This window comes from Zootoca vivipara, chromosome 12, assembly GCF_965207765.1.
Source record: "Zootoca vivipara chromosome 12, rZooViv2.hap1.1, whole genome shotgun sequence".
NCBI lineage: Eukaryota > Metazoa > Chordata > Lepidosauria > Squamata > Lacertidae > Zootoca > Zootoca vivipara.
Genome location: NC_142595.1, coordinates 17,702,535 through 17,723,580, shown reverse-complemented (window position 1 = coordinate 17,723,580; position 21,046 = coordinate 17,702,535). Strand labels below are relative to the sequence as shown.

The 21,046-nt window shown below is 46.0% G+C and overlaps 1 protein-coding gene across 1 annotated transcript; it reads right to left on the bottom strand.

Moving 5' to 3' along the window:
• Positions 1-1,632: 1,632 nt before the first annotated feature.
• Positions 1,633-14,020, bottom strand: MEOX1 (mesenchyme homeobox 1). The gene is made up of 3 exons (XM_035136382.3): positions 13,438-14,020; positions 5,953-6,146; positions 1,633-3,782 (listed from the first exon to the last, which is right to left on the bottom strand). Exons 1-3 carry the CDS (start codon positions 13,895-13,897, stop codon positions 3,660-3,662), a joined length of 777 nt encoding a protein of 258 aa, XP_034992273.3. The 5' UTR covers positions 13,898-14,020; the 3' UTR covers positions 1,633-3,659.
• Positions 14,021-21,046: the final 7,026 nt, after the last annotated feature.

Genomic DNA, 21,046 nt, shown 5'->3' with positions numbered 1-21,046 from the left:
ATCTTATATTTTGGAAATATACATCCAGTTGTTTTTTCCCCCTTTAATTTTTTTGGGGGCCCCCAAGAGAGTGGGACCCCTAAGCTATAGCTTGTTTAGCTTATACAGTCGTACCTCGGGTTACGAACCCCGCAAACCCGGAAGTATTTTTCGCTGTGCGCGTGTTATGCGCACGTGCGGTTTGCACATGCGCAAAGTGCGGAAATCACAGAAATTGCGCTTTGCGCATGCACAAAATGGCACTTCGGGTTACGACCATTCCGTGTTATGAACTGTGTCCCGGAACGGATCGTGTTCGTAACCCAAGGTACCTGTTATGTACTGAGCTGAATTCTAGAACAATAGGATTCAGAATCAGCGGGAGCTACCCAATCCAACTCCAGGTGGAAGTGAATCCGCAACCTGATTGGCCTGCTGGAGCAGCCAATCAGGCGGCTGGCAGAAGTGAATCTGCTACCTGATTGGCCTGTAGGAGCAGCCAATCAGGCTGCAAGCAAAAGTCAATCCACAATATAATTGGCCCACAGGTGTAGCCCTGAAGTAGCCAATCACGCAAGGCCCATTGTGTAAATAATGTATATAAGCAGATGGTTTTGGGAAAAGAGCCATTCGTCTTCTCTTCTCCTCCTTGATGACTATGAGCTGAATAAAGAGCATGAAATTCACTCTTGACTCCGAGTATATTTCAGTACCACTGTACGTAAATCCGGCACTCCGGTCACTTCCTGCGAAAATCCACAATTTTTAACACCGCAAACGTTCTAGTTTATTTTTCTTCAGCTTTTGTTGCCCTATAGCCCCTTCCGGACAGGGATAACGTCATAGCATTGGGGAAGCATCGCCTCCACAAACTAGAGCAGAATAAACCCACCGCTAATTAGCTGTGATTTCCTGCATTGCAGGGGGTTGGGATAGATGACCATTGGCACCTCTTCCAGCTCGGCAATTCTATGATTGTGTAGCGCCCTATCCTTGTGTCAGAAATGCATTGCACAATACAACCGCGGTAAAACACCAGCCTGGAGGGAGCCCCGCACTGGCCAGCTCATGTCACAAACAGAAGCAGGCCACAGACACCTATGAATAAGCCCATTCCTCCTTTTTATAATTTACCGGTACCGTGACATCTGAATTCTTAGATATAGACGTCAGTTTTATGTTGGAAGCAGGGAAAGGCCTGGACCACCAAGAGAAGGAATCAAAATGCAAAGTCCCCCAAATCTGCAGAACCGTTGCCCAACCAAGTACAGTGGTACCTTGGTTCTCAAACACCTTGGTTCCCAAACACCGAAAACCCGGAAGTAAGTGTTCCGGTTTTCAAACGTTTTTCGGAAGCCGAACATCCGATGCGGTTGTCGGCTATTGTTTCCGGGGCGCCTGTACCAATCAGAAGCTGCGCCTTAGTTTTCAAACATTTCGAAAGTCAAACGGACTTCTGGAACAGATTTAAGTTTGGCACTTATCTTTTTGCTATTTATTTTGCGTTTTTGTTTTTGAGGCTTTTTCGGTTAAATTGCTTTTGTGACTGTGTGGAACCCAGTTCAGCTACTGATTGATTGATTGATTGATTGTGTGACTGCGGAAGTGGATAAAAGCCCCCCATCCAAACAACGACTATCATCAGTGCAGGTAAGAAAAATAATAATAATTTTATTTTTTATCATCTCCAATACCATCTTATTTTATAGTACAGCACATTGATTATTGCTTTCATTTTATGGATCAATTGCCTTGTTAGATAGTAAAATTCATGTTAAATTGCTATTTTAGGGGTTGTTTTTAAAAGTCTAGAACAGATTACCGTATTCTTCGCTCCATAAGATGCACTTTTTTCCTCCTAAAATTTAAGAGGAAATTCTCTGCGTCTTATGGAGTGAATGCGTGGTCCCTGGAGCCGAATTGCCCAGGGGCGAAAGGCAGATCGTGTTTTTTGTGTGTGTTTTTTAAAGAAAGAGCTAAAGGCTAACAAGAGGGGAAGAGAGTGTTGAAAGGAACCTGCTCAGCAGCTGATTGCAAGAGATCGGGGAGGGAGATAAGGGAAGCTAGCTCCCTTCCCAGCCAGCCCAGGCCCCTTGCCCAGGCCTCAACTGTTGTCTGCAGAGAGAGGCTGCTTGTTTCCCCAGCGACATGTGACTGGCTGATTAGATTATCTGTCTGGAAACTGTAGAAATGGGTCCCTTTCCTAAAGAAGCTGCAGAACTGTGAGTTGAACCCCATAAAAACAGGATTTTTTTCCCATTTGCAAGGTAAGCTCAACAACTTTGAGCTGATCTTCAAAAAATGGAGTTTTCCCCCTTTGAAAAAGCTGCACAACTGTGAGCTGAAACACACACACTCCACGGGGCTTTTCCCATTTGCAAAAGAAGCTTCCTCAAATATTTAATGGGGGCGGGCGGCAAAGGCACCTAGGCCTCTATGAGTTGGCTGCTATGCCTAGGACAGTTCAAGAAAGCAAAATATTTTTCTTCTTGTTTTCCTCCTCTAAAAACTAGGTGTGTCCTATGATCAGGTGCGTCCTACGGAACAAAAATACAGTGATCCATTTGCATTGCTTTCTATGGGGAAGCGCACCTTGGTTTTGGAACGCTTTGGTTTTGGAACGGACTTCCTTCCGGAACGGATTAAGTTTGAGAACCAAGGGGCCACTGTAGCTGCCCCATAATTACTGAGGGAGATCTGAGCTCTTCGAGTGGTTTTTGCAGGGAGGTGTGGTGGGCAGAAGGGATCGAAATTCACAGCACACACTTCCAAGAAACAAAGCAGCCCATTAATCACAGGCAAGAAAGTGGCAATTCTCGACACATTCTGGGAGTGCAGATTCTTATCCAGCCCTTGGCAAGGACTGATCATTTTATTTCTTTCAATGGTGGAAGATAATATAGTACCAGGGATGATCGATAACATTTTGCAGTGGTATCTGAAACTGCCTAAGGCAATTCTATATGCACACTTTTTCTTTAACATCGGGGCAGAGCGGGGAGCTCGAGAGACTGGCTGTAAGATTTTTTCGGTGACCTCCTGGGTGGTCTAGCCTGCTTCTGCTGCAAACTCGAAACGTTGGCTTGTTGCTGTTTTCCAGAATTGTGATCCTGGAGAGGGATGCTAAGTTGGGAGCGAACACAACATAGGCCTACGTGTTAGCTTCATGGCTCTAACAATGTCACATCTTCAACGTTAGAATGATTGGGAAGCCACCCCTGCCTTGATTCCCCTCGTTGGTGGCTTGTGAAAAAGCAATTCCATCAGAGATAAGAAGGAAGGAAGGAGAGAGCCCAGATCTACCTGGGAAAGAAGAAGAGGAGTTTGGATTTGATATCCCGCTTTATCACTACCCTAAGGAGTCTCAAAGCGGCTAACCTTCTCCTTTCCCTTCCTCCCCCACAACAAACACTCTGCGAGGTGAGTGAGGCTGAGAGACTTCAGAGAAGTATGACTAGCCCAAGGTCACCCAGCAGCTGCATGTGGAGGAGCAGAGACGCGAACCTGGTTCACCAGATTACGAGTCTACTGCTCTTAACCACTACACCACAGGCCAGGTCTCTTCCGAAACTGATCCTTCTTCAGCCAACTCTTGCAAAGTCTTAGGGAGAGAGCAGACGATCTGGGCTGTGATGATGCCAAGAGATTGGTCCAGGCCTTCTGAGCCACTGTGTACAGTGCTACTCTGAGCTTGGAGAAGGAGCTGAGTCCATGTCTTCCAGGCTGTGGTCCTGGGGTGACGCCGGCTGCCCACCTTTCACACGTTTCCATTTCATCCTGCGGTTCTGAAACCACACTTTGACCTGCACAAGAAGAGGGAGAGGCTTAAGGTGAGCTTGTATGCCGATATTTGCTGCGTGCAAAACACAGCCCTTTCAAATTCACAGTTTCTGAATTTTGCAATGCGGTTCTCTAGCCATGTGTGCAAAAAAAAAAACTGCACCTGCTAGGGTCGAGTGTGCGTAAGAATACATGTACAGTGGTACCTTGGTTCTTGAATTTAATCCATTCCGGGAGTCCATTTGACTCCCGAAAAGGTTCGAAAACCAAGGCGCAGCTTCCGATTGGCTGCAGGAACTTCCTGCACTCAAGCAGAAGCTGCGGAAGCCGCGTTGGATGTCCGGCTTCCGGAAAACGTTCACAATTCCGGGTCTGCGGCATTTGGGAGCCGATTTGTTCGGGAGCCAAGCCGTTGGACTACCAAGGTACCACTGTATTAGTGAATATAAATCATGCATCACATTAAGGGAAATTACTTGCAAGAATGTTCGTATGGAGAAAAATCTGCACTGAAATGCTGTTGAATTTACACTTGTTTAACTTGTGCCATTTCAACCATACACGGTTGAAGACAGATTGGTTGTAATTGTGATTACAGTGGTACCTCCGTTTACATAACCCTCTGGTTCCGTAAACTTTGGGATGTGCGCATGGGAAACCCAGAAGTATTTTACTGGGTTTCACCGTACGTGCATGTGCAAAAGCAGCAGTCCTCAGGTTGCGGAAACCTCAGGATCCGACTGGACCTCTGGAACGGATCCCATCCACAACCGGATGTACCACTGTAAATGCAAACAAGGCAGAGAGCTCGGAAGCACTGAGCATTCCCTCTCTTCCCCTCACCCACTAGCCTTGGGGGCAGCTCAAAGGTTTTGGGTACATGCCGTTTTTGTGAAGATGTGGAACACTTGGAACTGAACCCCCGAGTAAGATGCAAATGTGGAGAACTGAGTTTAAGGCTGGTGAAATGAGAAAAAGAACAGACCTGAAATTCACAGATCCGCCTATTCCCATTTTCAACTCTGTGATTCTACAGTGGTACCTCTACTTACAAATAACTCTACTTACGAATTTTTCTACCTACAAATGGAGCTCCGTCCGCCATCTTGGATGCGGTTTAGATAGGATTTTTTCTACTTATTAATTTTTAGATAGGGTTGCTTCGACTTACGAATTTTTTCTCCCAATGCATTCCTATGGGATTCGACTTACAATTTTTTCAACTTACAAATGTGTGTTCGGAACGCATTAAATTCGTAAGTAGAGGTACCACTGTATATAGGAGTGGCCGTCAAGACCATATAACACAGGTCCTGAAAGACCTACATTGGCTCCCAGTACATTTCCGAGCACAATTCAAAGTGTTGCTGCTGACTTTTAAAGCCCTAAACGGCCCCGGTCCTGTATACCTGAAGGGGTGTCTCTACCCCCATCGTTCAGCCCGGACACGGAGGTCCAGCTCCAAGGGCATTATGCCGTTTCCCTCCCTGCGAGAAGTGAGGTCACAGGGAACCAGGCAGAGGGCCTTCTCGGTAGTGGCGCCCGCCCTGTGGAACGCCCTTCCCATCAGATGTCAAGGAAATAAACAACTACCTGACTTTCAGAAAACATCTGAAGGCAACCCTGTTTAGGGAAGTTTTTTAATGTTTGATGTTTTATCGCTTTTTTATATATTCTGCTGGGGAGCCGCCCAGAGTGGCTGGAGAAACCCAGCCAGATGGGCAGAGTATAAATAATAATTTGTTGTTGTGTCATGTTGGGTGAATTGGCCTTGTGATTGTGGGGTGTTTGTTTTTTGTAAATGAATCAGTGTACTTGAGCAGGTAGCAAATGAACATTCACCCAATATTATCCCTCTTCTGTCCACCATTGTTGCCCAAAGCTGGAGAGGAGGCTGCACAGCCTCAAGGTGCTGCTGGAGCAGAGGCATAGCTGCCAAGTCTCCCGTATTCCCCGGGAAACCCCCATTTTTCCAGCTGTTCCCAGCCGCAAAAACAGATTTTTTTGTTTTTCCCCGGTTTATTCTGGCGCGGCGGCCATTTTGGAACTGGGCGGAGCATGCTCAGAAGCGACTTTTGATGCTGCTTTGCCCAGTTCCAAAATGGCTGCAGCGCTACTTCCGGTCTGCTACTTCTGGTCCAGTCCCTTATTTCTCAGGCCGGAACTTGGCAGCTATGAGCAGAGGAGTTTCACCTGTCTTTCCGTCAAGTCGAGGTTCACCGCAATCTCGTATCTCCGGAGCCTCGTCAGGTAGTTGTGGTGTGCAAATTCCGCCTCCAGCTCCCGCAGCTGGTCCTTGGTGAAGGCGGTGCGTTCCTTCCTTGCTTTGGAGCTGCTGACTTCTGCTTTGGTGCTGCTGCCCCCACCGCCGCCTGTCTCCTGGCTTTCTGGAAGAGGGAAAAGACAGAAACATTCCTCGTGGAAGCAAATTGAGCCCACTAGGAGAAAGAGAGTTGGCAAGGTTCAAGAACCGCGATGCCTCAAGGACCACCTCTCTCCATATGAACCAACCCAAGCCCTGCAACCATCACCTGGGGCCCTTCTTTGCATGCGAAGACATGAGAAGTCTGAAGGGTGGCAACACAAGAACGGACCTTTTCTGCAGTGGCCCCCCATTTGTAGGATGCTCTCCCCAGAGAGGCTTGCCTGGCGCCTTCATTACATATCTTTAGATGCCAGGTGAAAACGTTTTCCTATAAACAGGCCTTTGGCCGATTAACCTTCTATGTCATTTTGCATGTACAGTGGTACCTCTACTTACGAATGTTTCTACTTACGAACGGAGCTCCATCTGCCATCTTGGATGCAGTTTAGGTAGGATTTTTTCTACTTATGAATTTTTAGATAGGGTTGCTTCGACTTACGAATTTTTCTCCCAATGCATTCCTATGGGATTCGACTTACAATTTTTTCCGACTTACGAATGTGCGTTCGGAACGCATTAAATTCGTAAGTAGAGGTACCACTGTATTTGTGTGGGGGATATTTCTTTGTTTTTGTTTTTATTATGTATTTGGTGTTCTCGTTTTGTATTTTTATGTTGTGAACCGCCCTGTGATCTTCGGATGAAGGGCAGGATACAGATCCAATAAATACATTATTAAATAATGAAATAAATGCAAAGCTCAAGCAATCCCCGTTTGTTGGCAGGGCCTCTAGGTGGAAACAGGGAGTAGCATTCAGCTAAATTTTACCCAGAGTAGTCCTATTGAATTTAACAGGCTTAACTTCCCCATCAGCTCCAGCCAGCGTGGTCAATGGCCAGGGATGATGGCACCTATAGTCCAGACACAGATTCCTCATTCCTGTCTTAGCCAGCATTCATAAATCAAGATGGTTAAAGAACAGGACAAAGGTGGGTTTAGTAGTCCACCTTCTCAGTCCCCAAGTATGGGGGAATTCTCATATGGGGAATTCACTCTGGTATGTTTGGTGATGAGGGAAAGGCCCTCTTCTATGGCTCGATACATTTCTTCATCATCAGGATCGCACATATTCCAGAACATGTGGGAGATTAGCAACCAAACCTAACAAATGTGTATTCTTGCTAGTTAGCATAAGAAGGGGTTAAATCAACAGAGCTGTATTGCTGATACTCAGACCATGGAAATGTGATTGCCAGAGAGGGTTCTGTGTGGTGTCATTTCCCCTCTTCTCCTGGAGAGGAAGGAGCACAGAGTACTTCCTCTTCCTCTTTCTCACGTACTTCAGTCCCAGACACTTCCCTACGACTGGTTATGCTGCAAATGCAAGTATTTTGCCTGCATAGTTTTTACTGCTGCCTTTGCCGTGGACCAATGCATAATTATAAAGCAAGCAAATCTTATTTTTGAACTTGCTTCCCACATTGTTGCCTGATTCATTCTCAAGCTTTGTAAGGAGGGGGGAAACCAGCTTGCTTTCTAGATAAATTTGCTCAAAGGAGGCTTTGCAGCCTAATTCCTAGGCTTCTGGTTTTGCTGCCAAGGACAGGATTTTGAAAGTCTGCTCAACCCAACACACGTTTGGTGCTTGGAGGGATAAACTGCAATTCAAATATCCTCTCCTACCTATTCAACCCATTCCACAGAACCAAACCTCAGTGTCCAGAACAGGATCTGTCTCAAACTCAATCACGAGAAAAGCCTGCTAGATCAAGCCAATCAGATCCAGAGGCAAACAGATGCCTAAAAGGTAAAGGTAAAGGATATCTGACAGTTAAGTCCAGTCACGGGTGACTCTGGGGTTGCGGCCCTCATCTCACTCTACAGGCCAAGGGAGCCGGCGTTTGTCCGCAGACAGTTTTTCTGGGTCATGTGGCCAGCATGACTAAGCTGCTTCTGGCGAAACCAGAGCAGCACACGGAAACGTCGTTTACCTTCCCACCACAGTGGTACCTATTTATCTACTTGCACAGGCGTGCTTTTGGACTGCTAGGTTGGCAGGAGCTGGGACCGAGCAACGGGAGCTCACCCCGTCGCGGGGATTCGAACTGACGACTTTCTAATTGGCAAGCCCAAGAGGCTCAGTGATTTAGACCGCAGCACCACCCACCGCGTCCCCAACAGATGCCTAGGGTAGCCCCCAAAGCAAGATCAGTGTGGAGCGACTCTCTTGTCTGCAGAACACTCCTCTAACATAATGCAGGCCCTGGATGTGGGCTGGGATTTCTGCCTCAACCGTCCTCTCAGCTGTAACATTTTTGGGCCTCACAGGGAGCTGCTGGCTGTATTTTCCTGGCCCGCGGTACAGGTCTGGATTAAACGCTACGACCGCTCATCCTATCTAGCCTTCGAATCCCCTGAAAATGACTGCATGTGTTTTCCGTCCAGGATGAAGGATTGAATTTAGGAAGGAACAAAGAACGTTGCCTTATATCAGACCTAATCCGTGGACAGTGCCAGGTGTGAGGGAGGCCCCAGCCTTTCCACGGTGACCACCCCACCCCACTGAAGCCAGCAGGCTTCCCAACGGTGATGGTGGCCGTGAGCAGCGGTAGCATCAACAAATGTGATGGACAATCTGCCCCCTAATCTGGTACCATTCACTGCAAGATGCCTGAGCTGCTTCTCATTTGTGAGGGGCAAATTGGGTTTGGTGTGGGAAATCCATGATTGGATCAAGGATTAATGCTTGGGTTTCCTGATATTCTATTTTAAACCAGGTGTGTGTACCTAGCCAGGAGGCAGGGTCTGAATTGAACTGGAATAACAGAACTTGAGAAAATAGGTTCCCCTTCCTTCCCATAGCATTTCGCTGACTTCTTTCCTACACACACACACACACACACACACACACACACACACACACACACACTGCTATTCTTGCTGCTAGAGAAAAATATATTTACCTGCTCATAGGACTTTTTGTTTGTTTGTTTAAGTCTACAGTGGTAGACTTTCCCATTGAAAGTAATGGAAAGTGGATTAATCCATTCCAGACGGTCCATGGAGTACTTAAACTGAAGCGTACTTAACCTGAAGTGAACTTTCCAATTGAAAGTAACGGAAAGTGGATTAAACTGAGTACTTAAACTGAAAACACTCAAACCGAGGCGTACTTAAACCGAGGTATGACTGTACTCAGATTTGTTGTCTTAAACCAGTGGTTCTCAAACTTTTTTTCTCTGCCCACACTTTCAGAATAAAAATTTGCTCACAGCACACCAGTTTTCTTTCTGGGAAACAAAAAAGAAACAACTCCTAGCATGTGCTATGCTAGGACACAATGACTTTATAATATGACCGTGGGACACCCAGAAAGAATAAACAATGCAGCCACGTAAGAACAGGAATCATTCCCAAAATATAATATTGATGAAACTTCCTGCTGCACTTCCCACCCTCTCCTGCCATCTGTGTGGAATGCCACACCCTTTGAGAATAACTGCCTTAAGCTGTTATTTTATTACTACAGTGGTACCTCGGTTTAGGAACACAATGGGTTCCGGAAGTCTGTTCATAAACTGAAGCGTTCATAAACTGAAGCAAACTTTCCCATTGAAAGTAATGGAAAGTGGATTAATCCGTTCCAGACGGGTCCGCGGAGTACTCAACCTGAAGCGTACCGAACCCGAAGCATGGGTGTAATTGGTTCCGGAAGTCTGTTCATAAACTGAAGCGTTCATAAACTGAAGCGAACTTTCCCATTGAAAGTAATGGAAAGTGAATTAATCCATTCCAGATGGGTCCGCGGCGTTTGTAAACCGAAAATTCATAAACCGAGGTGTTCATAAACCGAGGCTCCACTGTACAGTCAAATCCTCGGTTTAAGTACGCCTTGGTTTGAGTACTTTCAGTTTAAGTACTCCGTGGACCCGTCTGGAACGGATTAATCCACTTTCCATTACTTTCAATGGGAAAGTTCACTTCAGGCTTCAGGTTAGGTATGGACTTCCAGAACCAATTACACTCATACTTCGGGTTAAGTACGCTTCAGGTTGAGTACTCCATGGACCTGTCTGGAACGGATTAATCCTCTTTCCGTTACTTTCAATGGGAAAGTTCGCTTCAGGTAAAGTACGCTTCAGGTTAAGTACAGACTTCCGGAACCAATTGTGTCCTTAAACTGAGGTACCACTGTACTATGATGTGGTGGTTGTTAATTCTTTTTAGTTACCTGGTGTCGTTCTCCCAGAGTAATGAAAATTCACCTAAAAGAGCTTTTGTTTATTAGGGAAGGGAAGAGTTTGTCCCGTGTTTTATAATGGGGTGAGGGGGTGGTAATGCCATGGAGGCAGCAATGCCACCGGGTCATGCCAGGGCTCCCCAAGGCTCATGCCTGTGTTTCCCTATATAGCATCTATTCTGAGTGGCGGCATCAGTTCTGCAGGGCCTTCACTGGATGCCAGCAGAAGAGATAATGTGTTGTGACTTTGTCTGCCCTGAAAGAACCAGGTTCCTTGCCTCCAAGCTAGACATGTGCTTCCTTGATGCATTGTTTCAAAGGCTACGGGGCAAAGTGTGGTTGCCTATGTAGCTAAGACAGATGCCGTCATTCGACAGACCTACGCAATTCTGATAGGGCAGCTAACGCATTGCTTGAGCATTTTGCCTGTCCTGCCAGGCAGAACTTCCAAGCCAGAGGGCATGTTATCAATGCATGCTTGAACCTCAGCATCTATCTGTGTGCGTTGAATACTGTAACTAGAGTTGCCAAGTTGTGGTCTAGGGATGTCTCATATTCCTGTGGGGATGATTCACGAGGCTTTGTAGGATGGTGCAGCTGTTGGCCCTCCTGAGGCATTATCCCAGGGATGGGGAACCTTTGCAGCCCTCCAGATGTTGATAGACTCCATTTCCCATCAGCTCCGGCTAATGGTCAGAGAAGACGGGCCTTGTAGTTCATAGAATCATAGAGTTGGAAGAGACCACAAGGGCCATCCAGTCCAACCCCCTGCCAAGCAGGAAACACCATCAAAGCATTCTTGACATATGGCTGTCAAGCCTCTGCTTAAAGACCTCCAAAGAAGGAGACTCCACCACACTCCTTGGCAGCAAATCCCAACAGCTCTTACTGTCAGGAAGTTCTTCCTAATGTTTAGGTGGAATCTTCTTTCTTGTAGTTTGAATCCATTGCTCCGTGTCTGCTTCTCTGGAGCAGCCAAAAACAACCTTTCTCCCTCCTCTATATGACATCCTTTAACAGCTATAGCAAGCGAGAATCTGATTCCGTCCCAAAGGAGGCACAGGAAGTAGGCAAGGAAGGGGACCAATGGGAAAAGAGGGGAGGGGCAGCCAAGGTTGCATGGTCTCTTGAAAACATGTGACATTTAAAGGGATGCTATACAGGGGGGCCAAAATGAAGGGAAGATCAAAGATCAAGAAGATAATAAATTTAATAAAGAATGCGGGGAAATTATAAGTTCCTTAAAAGAACGCTATAAAAAATTCCTTCCAGTAGCACCTTAGAGACCAACTAAGTTTGTCATTGGTATGAGCTTTCGTGTGCATGCAATTAAAAACACTTGCAGGATTTTAGAAAACACTTTCAATGTAGTGAGAACTATGGTGAGAATGGAGTAGTAAGAAAATATAGAGAACATTATAAGATGCAGTTGGAAAAGAATAACAAGGGGTGGAGGGGAGTCCGGGGATTCAGAGAATCCTATGTGTATACGATTATGATTTATTTGTGATGGTAATTGTTAAACGCAAAAAGGAATTAAATTTCATTTTACTTTTAAAGGAAGGTTTATGGACCAGATGAAAACAAATCAATAGAACAGCCCTCTCTTTGAAGGACCGTCCAATCCAAGGGCACCTTAAAGATAAAGAATTACAGGAAGGGAAACCAGAGGAAAGGGCGTAGCTCAGTGGCAGATCACACACCTTGCAAGCAGAAGGCTGCAGGTTCGATCCCTGGTCTCTCCAGGAAGGGCTGGGAGAGACCCCAAGTCTGAAACACTGTACACAGTACTGAGCTAGATGGGCCAGTGGTCTGACAGTATGCGGCACATTCCTCTGTTCGTGGGTTGAGGTGGACAGCAGGTGGAGCAGGTGGATGGGGCACCCGGTCACTGTCTTTCCTTGGAGGTGAGATGTATTTCTATTCAAATCACAGTAATCATTTCTAAACTTGCATCTCTACATATAAATTAGCAAATGCATGTAAATTATGCAAATCTGTGTCTTTTTGTGGTCCACATTTTTCAGTGATCCAAACCTGGACTAATACATAGATTTTTATATATTTGTGGGCCGCTTCCTTGGAAGTTTTTAATTAAGCAAAGGTTGGGTGGCCATCTGTCATGGATGCTTTCTCTGAGTTTCCTGCATTGCAGGGGGTTGGACTAGATGACCCATGGGGTCCCTTCCAACTTTATTATTATTATTATTATTATTATTATTATTATTATTATTATTATTATTATTATACCGCCCTATACCCAGAGGTCTCAGGGCGGTTCACAAAACAGATCACAATATATAAAATCAAAATAAAACAATAAACCAATAATACCCCCCCAAAAAAATGTTTATGTTGATCAGGTCAACTAAAGGCCTGGTTAAAAAGGAACGTTTTTGCCTGGTGCCTAAAGGTGTGTAATGAGGGTGCCAGGTGAACTTTCCTGGGGAAAGCATTCCACAGACGGGGAGCCACTGCAGAGAAGGCCCTGTTCTCATGTTGCCCACCCTCCTGACCTTTCGAAGAAGGGCCTTCTTCACACGATGTTGGGCTTCAGAAGATGATCTCAGGGTCTGGGTAGGTTCATATGGAAAGAAGCGGTCCTTGAGGCATTGGGGTCCTGAGCCGTTTAAGGCTTTATAGGTCAAAAGCAGCACTTTGAATTGGGCTCGGAAACTAATTGGTAGCCAGTGCAGTCGGACCAGAATTGGTGCAATATGCTCAAACAATCTTGCTCCGGTGAGCAACCTGGCCGCTGAATTCTGCACTAGCTGAAGTTTCCGAACCGTCTTCAGAGGCAGCCCTACGTATAACACGTTGCAGTAATCTAACCTTGAGGTTAACAGAGCATAGACAACAGTAGTTAGGCTACTGTTAGTCCCCTGTCCAGATAGGGGAGTAGCAGGGCCACCAGCCGAAGCCGATGGAAGGCACTCCGGGCCACTGAGGCAACCTGAGCCTCGAGCGACAGCAAAGGACCCAGGAGCACCCCCAAGCTACATACCTGCTCCTGCAGAGGAAACGTAACCCCACCCAACTCTACAATTGTAGGATTCTTAAACGCCACCTTACCTGCGCTCCCTTTTTTCCTCCTGGATGCCTTCTTTTCCATTTCGCTCCCTGCCACGTTCCCTGCCAGGACGTAATCTTCGCTCGTGCCAATGGCGGCATCCACCACATTTGGGCCACTGCCCTCTGGCTCCCCGGAGACCAAAGCCAGCTCGGCCGCCAGACGCCGCCTGCCCTCGGCGGCTGCAAGATGCCACGCGGGGTGCTGGAAGGAGGAATGGTGCTCATCGAAAGCTCGTTCGTCGCGGGGAAGGCTCTGGGGGGCTGCAGCCAGGCAGGAGGTGGAAAAGTCCGAGTAGACACCAAAGTCCGGTTTGTGGTGGAATGAAAAGGGGGCTTGTGGGTAATGGTGTGGCCCAGTGGTCCCTCCACCCTCGGCATGGTGGTTTCGCAGGCAACCCCAGAGCACATTGGTGGTAGGGTGAGAGCCTCTCATGCAGCTACTGGCAACAGGTGGATCCATCGAGGAGAGCAGTTGGAACGCCTCGTTTCTTAAGATGCTCTTCAAACGCAGTTGCAAAGGGAGCCCGGTGCTCTAACTTTTTGCCCAGGAAAAGAAACCGGTCCTCTGCAGCTAGACAGCTCTCCAGCTCACCGCCACGGCTTTGCCGGTTAGGGGGAACCCTGCAGATTTCTCCATAGCTTCCACAGGAGGAACTTCACATCTGTTGCGTTTGAAGCCCAAAGCTTCCTTGCTGTGAAGTGCTGAAGCCCAGAAAACACTTTTTAAATACTTTGCTGGGGTGTGAGTGACAAGCTTAGGAAGGGAAATGTGAGAGAGGAGCGAGGGGGAGGGTTTAACCTGCATGCACAACCCCTCCAACCCGAGCCAAGCATGCAAGCTATTAATCACCCGAAACCTTAGAGGCGCATCTAATGGGAACTGCAGATGGAGACTTTTAAAGAAACATTGTCTGCACTTTTTCTTTTTAGAGGGGGCGGGAGAGAAATGTACACACACACACACACACACACACACACACACACACAGGAGGGTTTAATGTTTCCTTCTCACACTCTGGGGTTATTTTTATTGCCCCGGTAAAGAAAACCCTTAGTCTTCCACTTTCAGAAAAGGATCCACGAGCCAGTCCAAAGAAAGAGAAGCCAGGTAAAGAGGGGGAGATATTTAAAAATCCGAAGTGTGACCTCAAAGTTTGAAAGCTTAGGCGGAGAGCGATGCGCGAAAACTTCTGGAGTGGTCTAAGCAAAGCTGCAGAACGGAAATCCCAAGTTGCTTCGCAAATTTAATTGCTACATGGAGGGTTGGGCTAACAAGGACTGCTAGCCTGATGGCTCCGGCTGAGTATGAAGCACTTGCTTTCCTCCAAAGAATTCTGGGCACCGTAGTTTACACCCCATAAAGTCACAATGCCCAGCAACCCTTAAGAAACTACAGTGCCCAGAATTCTTTGAGGGGGGAAATGTGTTTCGAATTCCCTTTAAAGGTATTGAGTGTGTGCAGCCTATGTACTTGCCAAAAGGGACGCGGCTGGCACTGTGGTAAACCACTGAGCCACTTGGGCTTGCCGATTGGAAGGTCGGCAGTTCGAATCCCCGCAACGGGGTGAGCTCCCATTGCTCTGTCCCTCTGGAGGTCGCCATATTTCAAGAGCCTGAGACCCAAAACCAAACCCCTGTGCATTCACCATCTGTATGTAAGACAACCCCCAATTTTTGACTAAAATGATTTATGGAAAAAACATCATCTTATACACGGGGAAATAGGGTCATTACTGCCATTTAAACCAACATATAGATGCAGGTGGCACTGTGCTCTAAACCACTGAGCCTAGGGCTTGCCGATCAGAAGGTTGGCGGTTTGAATCCCCGTGACAGGGTGAGCTCCCGTTGCTCGGTCACAGCTCCTGCCAACCTAGCAGTTCAAAAGCACGTCAAAGTGCAAGTAGATAAATAGGTACAGCTCCGGCGGGAAGGTAAACAGTGTTTCTGTGCGCTCTGGTTTCCATCAGGGTGTTCTGTTGTGCTAGAAGTGGTTTAGTCCTGCTGGCCACCTGACCCGGAAAGCTGTCTGTGGACAAACGCCAGCTCCCTCGGCTTGGAAATGAGATGAGTGCTGCAACCCCATACAGTAGAATCTCGGTTTATGAACACCTCGGTTTACGAATTTTCGGTTTACGAACGCCGCAGACCCATCTGGAACGGATTAATTCACTTTCCATTACTTTCAATGGGAAAGTTCGCTTCCCATTGAAGCGTACTTAAACCGAGGTATGACTGTACAGTGGAGCCTCGGTTTATGAACACCTCGGTTTATGAATTTTCGGTTTACGAATGCCGCGGACCCATCTGGAACGGATTAATTCACTTTCCATTACTTTCAATGGGAAAGTTCGCTTCAGTTTATGAACACTTCAGTTTATGAACAGACTTCCGGAACCAATTGTGTTCATAAACCGAGGTACCACTGTAGTCGCCTTTGACTGGACTTAACAGTCCAGGGTACCTTTACCTCTTATGTACTTGCCTCTTCTGTCAAAGGCTGTATGCCTCTGAATACCTACAGGTGAGTGGGTGTCCCCCATACCCTCCAACATTCCTCCAATAAAAATAGGGACGTCCTATTCAACAACAACAACAATTCTATAACCCGCTCATCTGACTGGGTTGCCCCAGCCACTCTGGGCGGCTTCCAACATACATATAAAACCATGATAACACATTAAACATTAAAAAACCTTCCCAATACAAGGCTGCCTCCAGATGTCTTCTAAAGGTTGTCTAGTTACTTATCTCCTTGGCTGAAGGGGTTATATGACTCCATACCCTCCAACACTTCTCCGATGAAAAGAGGGACGCCCTAAGGAAAAGCGGGTCATTCTGGGATCAAATCAGAAACCGGGACAGCTTCTGTAAATCCCTGGAAAATAGGGACACTTGGAGGGTCTGTGATAGTCACAGGCCTGTATATATATGCTTAACTTCAGGTTATATGCTTAACTTTCCTTTCTGATTGTTTTGCAAAGGCATTTTAAATTCAGTGGATGTTTCTGTACTGGATAACTCTTTTATTGAATCCTTTGTCATACCATTACCCAAACCAGAAGCATTCATTAAAGCATCCATAAACCCTTGAACTCATATTCTTTCACTAAGAGCCCTGAGTTGAATTCATAAGCCTGGAAGTAAAATTCTAGACATCATATTGCAGCTTTGTTTCAATGAATGTGGGATATACTTGCATCGAGGGCTCAGTCCCCCAGCAGTTGCTGGCAGTGCTACAGTTTGGCCTTTAAAAATCTAATGTAATCATACAAAGAAAAGCGCTTCTGATAGGGTAGTCGCTTATGCATCTCCAAACAAGACGATGAAATGGGACTGAGATTTGCAGGTAATTTTCATATGCTACCTTAAATAGGTGCAAATTTAGATATACCGTATTTTCCTGTAAAATAAAAAAATTCCTTCAGTAGCACCTTAAAGACCAACTAAGTTTTTATTTTGGTATGAGCTTTCGTGTGCATGCACACTTCTTCAGATGTATCTGAAGTCGGTTTATAAATGGAGGATGGATATATTGGTTTATGAAACATAGTTGATTCAGAAGAGATATTGGAGATAATAATTTTGATTTATGTATAATTTTTGACTAATGTTTTAGTTTATTTATCTGGTTTATTTGGAATATTTGTATTATTTTCTTTGTGATATTTTATTATTATTAGTCTTTATGTTTTGTATTTTTAACCTCAATAAAGATTTATTTTTTTAGAAAAAAAAGTTGTAGTCTCGAGCTGAGTCCTCTTTGGCTGAACCTGAAAGTAAAAGAATAAAAATAAATAAACCTCACACAACCTGTTTTCCTTCTCTGTCGGGATTCTCACGCCAAACGGTTCCCACTGGCAAGACATGATAGTTGATTTATGAGGTCATGTCTGTTTTTGTAAACAGGGGCTTAGAAGAGGAGGTTGGGTCGAGGAGAGCCCTGGGGCAATACAAGAAGTGGAGTCAAGAACAAGGAAAGAATAATAGAATCGAATAGAATTGCAGTTGGAAGGGACCATGACGGTTATCTAGTCCAACCCCCTGCAAATGCAGGAATCTTTCACCCAATACGGGGCTCGAACCCACTGCTCTGCCAACTGAGGTGCCCTGAATTATCTGCTCTTGCTAGCCATCCCAACAAGATTAATGGATCTGAAAGGAACCAGGAGCTCATCATCTGACCTCTGCCCCTGGGAAGGATCTTTGACGTGACTCACCTCTTCCCTGACCAGCAAAAGCCAATCCTTAATAGGCTTGCCCACCAACCAGCAAAACACACCCTAATTTGCTCCCATGACTTTTGTCAAGATCCTTGCATTGGGCAGGGATCTAGACAAGATTATCTCCAAGGCCTTGATGTGCAGAAATTAGGAGAATAAGCTTCTTCATGGCCCGGGTTATGCACACAAAAAGGCTAACAACTGATTGTTGGGACCGAGATTCCAAAGGAGCAGAAAAGACTTTTAATGTCTGCGACGACAGCCGCATGGATGCTACTTGCCCAGAGATGGAAAGAAGACAAAGTCCCTACCAGAGAGGAATGGCAAACCAAGCTGATGGACTCAATCAGGAAGCTCATGAACCAAGAAGACCAAAACCTTAATAAAGAACGGGGGAAATTTATAATTTACGTGGACGACCACTGTAAGCAGATGGAAACATTAGCAGGATTGCAATAACGCTTGTAACGTCGCAAATATTATGGACAAAATGGAGAGACATAAAATATGGATTACTAAATAATATGCAGTTGGAAAAGTTGACATTAGGACCCATGGAGGGGGAAGGTGGGAAGCCCAGAGATTCCGAGAAATCTCTAAATACAGAATGTATTTGTTATAATTCTATATTTGTAAAATCAAATAACAATTGTTTGTTTTTAAAAAGGGCTAACTGAGCCCTATGACAAATCTGTATTACAAGAGGGTGTTGAATGCAGGGGCTTAATGAGACAGTGAGAATAAGGGCACTTCCAGATTGTCGCTATTTAATCACATACCATTCCAACTCTATGACTCTGTAACTTGGAAGGGTCCCCAAGTCTAAACACACATACAGTACACACCCTGCAATGCAGCAATCTCAACATGACGCCGCCCATCCAATTTGAAACCATACTGGACCCTGCTTAGCTTTGCAAATGTGCTAGCAATTTTATTGCTGCACCACAAGGACGACAATGATAGTTGATTGGGATAGTTGATTGGGACTTTTTGCTGTAAGGAAAGTGAAGCAGAAATGTACTGGAACATGCGGGATAGTGCATGCTTTGAAGCAGCATCAGGCTCATCCACCCTGCTGCTTGTTCTGTATTTTCTCCCTTTATAGGCAAAGGTCTGAGATGTATGCCTCAACTCCTAGGAACCAAGGCAGTTTTGCCCCCCCCCCAATATATTTCTGGAGGGGCCAGGCCTCTTCAATGTTCAGAGGGCGTTCAGCTCCACACACACACCCGGTTCCTTGGATGTTGCGCACACACAGGGCCAGATTTAGGCTTGATGAGGCCCTAAGCTTGTTGTTGTTGTTGTTGTTGTTTAGTCGTTTAGTTGTGTCCGACTCTTCGTGACCCCATGGACCATAGCACGCCAGGCACTCCTGTCTTGCACTGCCTCCCGCAGTTTGGTCAAACTCATGTTCGTAGCTTCGAGAACACTGTCCAACCATCTCGTCCTCTGCCGTCCCCTTCTCCTAGTGCCCTCAATCTTTCCCAACATCAGGGTCTTTTCCAGGGAGTCTTCTCTTCTCATGAGGTGGCCGAAGTATTGGAGCATCAGCTTCATGATCTGTCCTTCCAGTGAGCACTCCGGGCTGATTTCCTTCAGAATGGATAGGTTTGATCTTCTTGCAGTCCATGGGACTCTCAAGAGTCTCCTCCAGCACCATAATTCAAAAGCATCAATTCTTCGGCGATAGGCCCTAAGCTACTAAAGGTAATAGGGCCCCTTTATATGTCCAGCTGTCCTTTGTCAACAACAAATTGTTGCTCTTTTGGTGTTGAATATATGCTATATGGTAATTTATGGACCTAAAAGGTATCTAAAGCCATTTGCGCACAACAAATAGGAGCCTACACAACACAAAACAAAACACCATTGCTGTATGTAGGTTTTCTTTTTTCTTTTTTATCTTATATTTTGGAAACGTACATCCGGGTTTTTTTTTCCTTTAAATTTTTGGGGGACCCTCAAGAGAGTGGGGCCCTAAGCTATAGCTTGTTTAGCTTATACGTAAATCCGGCACTGGTTGCACAGCATCAGAAAATCGCTTAACGTCGGGACATCACACCAGGGCCCCTCGATCACCTTGCGAAGATGGTGCCTCTGGTCCGAGAAGTTTTTCAGGACGCCCCTCTTTCCATCGGAGAAATGTTGGAGGGGATGTGTTTTCCCTGCTTCTTTCCCTGGGAAAACTCACTGTTTACCCCTGAATCAGAGCAAAGGCCATTCCACAGAAAACACAAACACACAGGTCCTCTGCCGCCCGCCCTATGCCTCTCTTTAGGGCTACACAGGGCAGTTCACATTCTTCGGTAATGGGAACCCATGACCCCTCCCGGCCGTGACCCCTTCCACAGCTGCTGTTGTCAGGCATCTCCTCTGCAGGGGGGCAGCGCTTTTCTCTGGGGGGGGTGGGGGGCCTCCCCCTCTCCTCCTTACTCACGCAAAGCAATTTGTCATTAAGAGATAGACACCTTTAACCTCTCAAAAGTCGCCATCTCCCGCATTCATAGCAGGGCAGCTGGAAGTCGTTCTTCTGGTCAAGCGTGAATGCCAGATCCTGGCTTTTCGTTCCGTGTGTGTGTGTGTGTGTGTGTGTGTGACAAAGCTTGCCCTTTAAGGTTTGTTTTGCTTTTCTGTTAGTAGGCAAAGCTCACAGCAAGGGGAAGAGGAATGCCCTTTTGTGGTTTCTTTCCAGTTGGTAGAGCACCTGCTTTGGATGTCGAAGGCCCTTGGCTCCCTCATAGGCAGGGCTGGCAGGGTCCCCTGTATGAAAACTCAGAGAGATGCTGCCAATCAGTGTAGACAATACTGAGCTTGGTGGACCAATGGTCTAACTCATGGGTAGGCAAACTAAGGCCTGGGGCCGAATCCGGCCCAATTGCCTTCTAAATCCGGTCCACCGACGGTCCGGGAATCACCGTGTTTTTACATGAGTAGAATGTGTGCTTTTATTTAAAATGCACCTCTGGGTTATTTGTGGGGTATAGGAATTCGTTCATTCCCCCCCCCTTCAAAATATAATCCGGCGCCCCCCCACAAGGTCTGAGGGACAGTGGACTGGCCCCCTGCTGAATAAGTTTGCTGACCCCTGGTCTAACTCAGTATATTGCAGCTCCTTGTGTCCCCGCCGCTTTTTAGCATTTCTCAGTATCATATATATATCATATGTATGTGTATATATATATATATATATATATATATATATATATATATATATATTCTGTTTTACAATTTAAAGTACTAATTTTTACATCCTTAAGATATCAACGGCTTCCATTCTGTTTCCATGGTTCATTTTACATATCATAAATCCCTGCATATTTTACGTAAACTAAACCATTCAGTACTCCATTATTACATCCATCAGAACTTATTTACACTGCCGA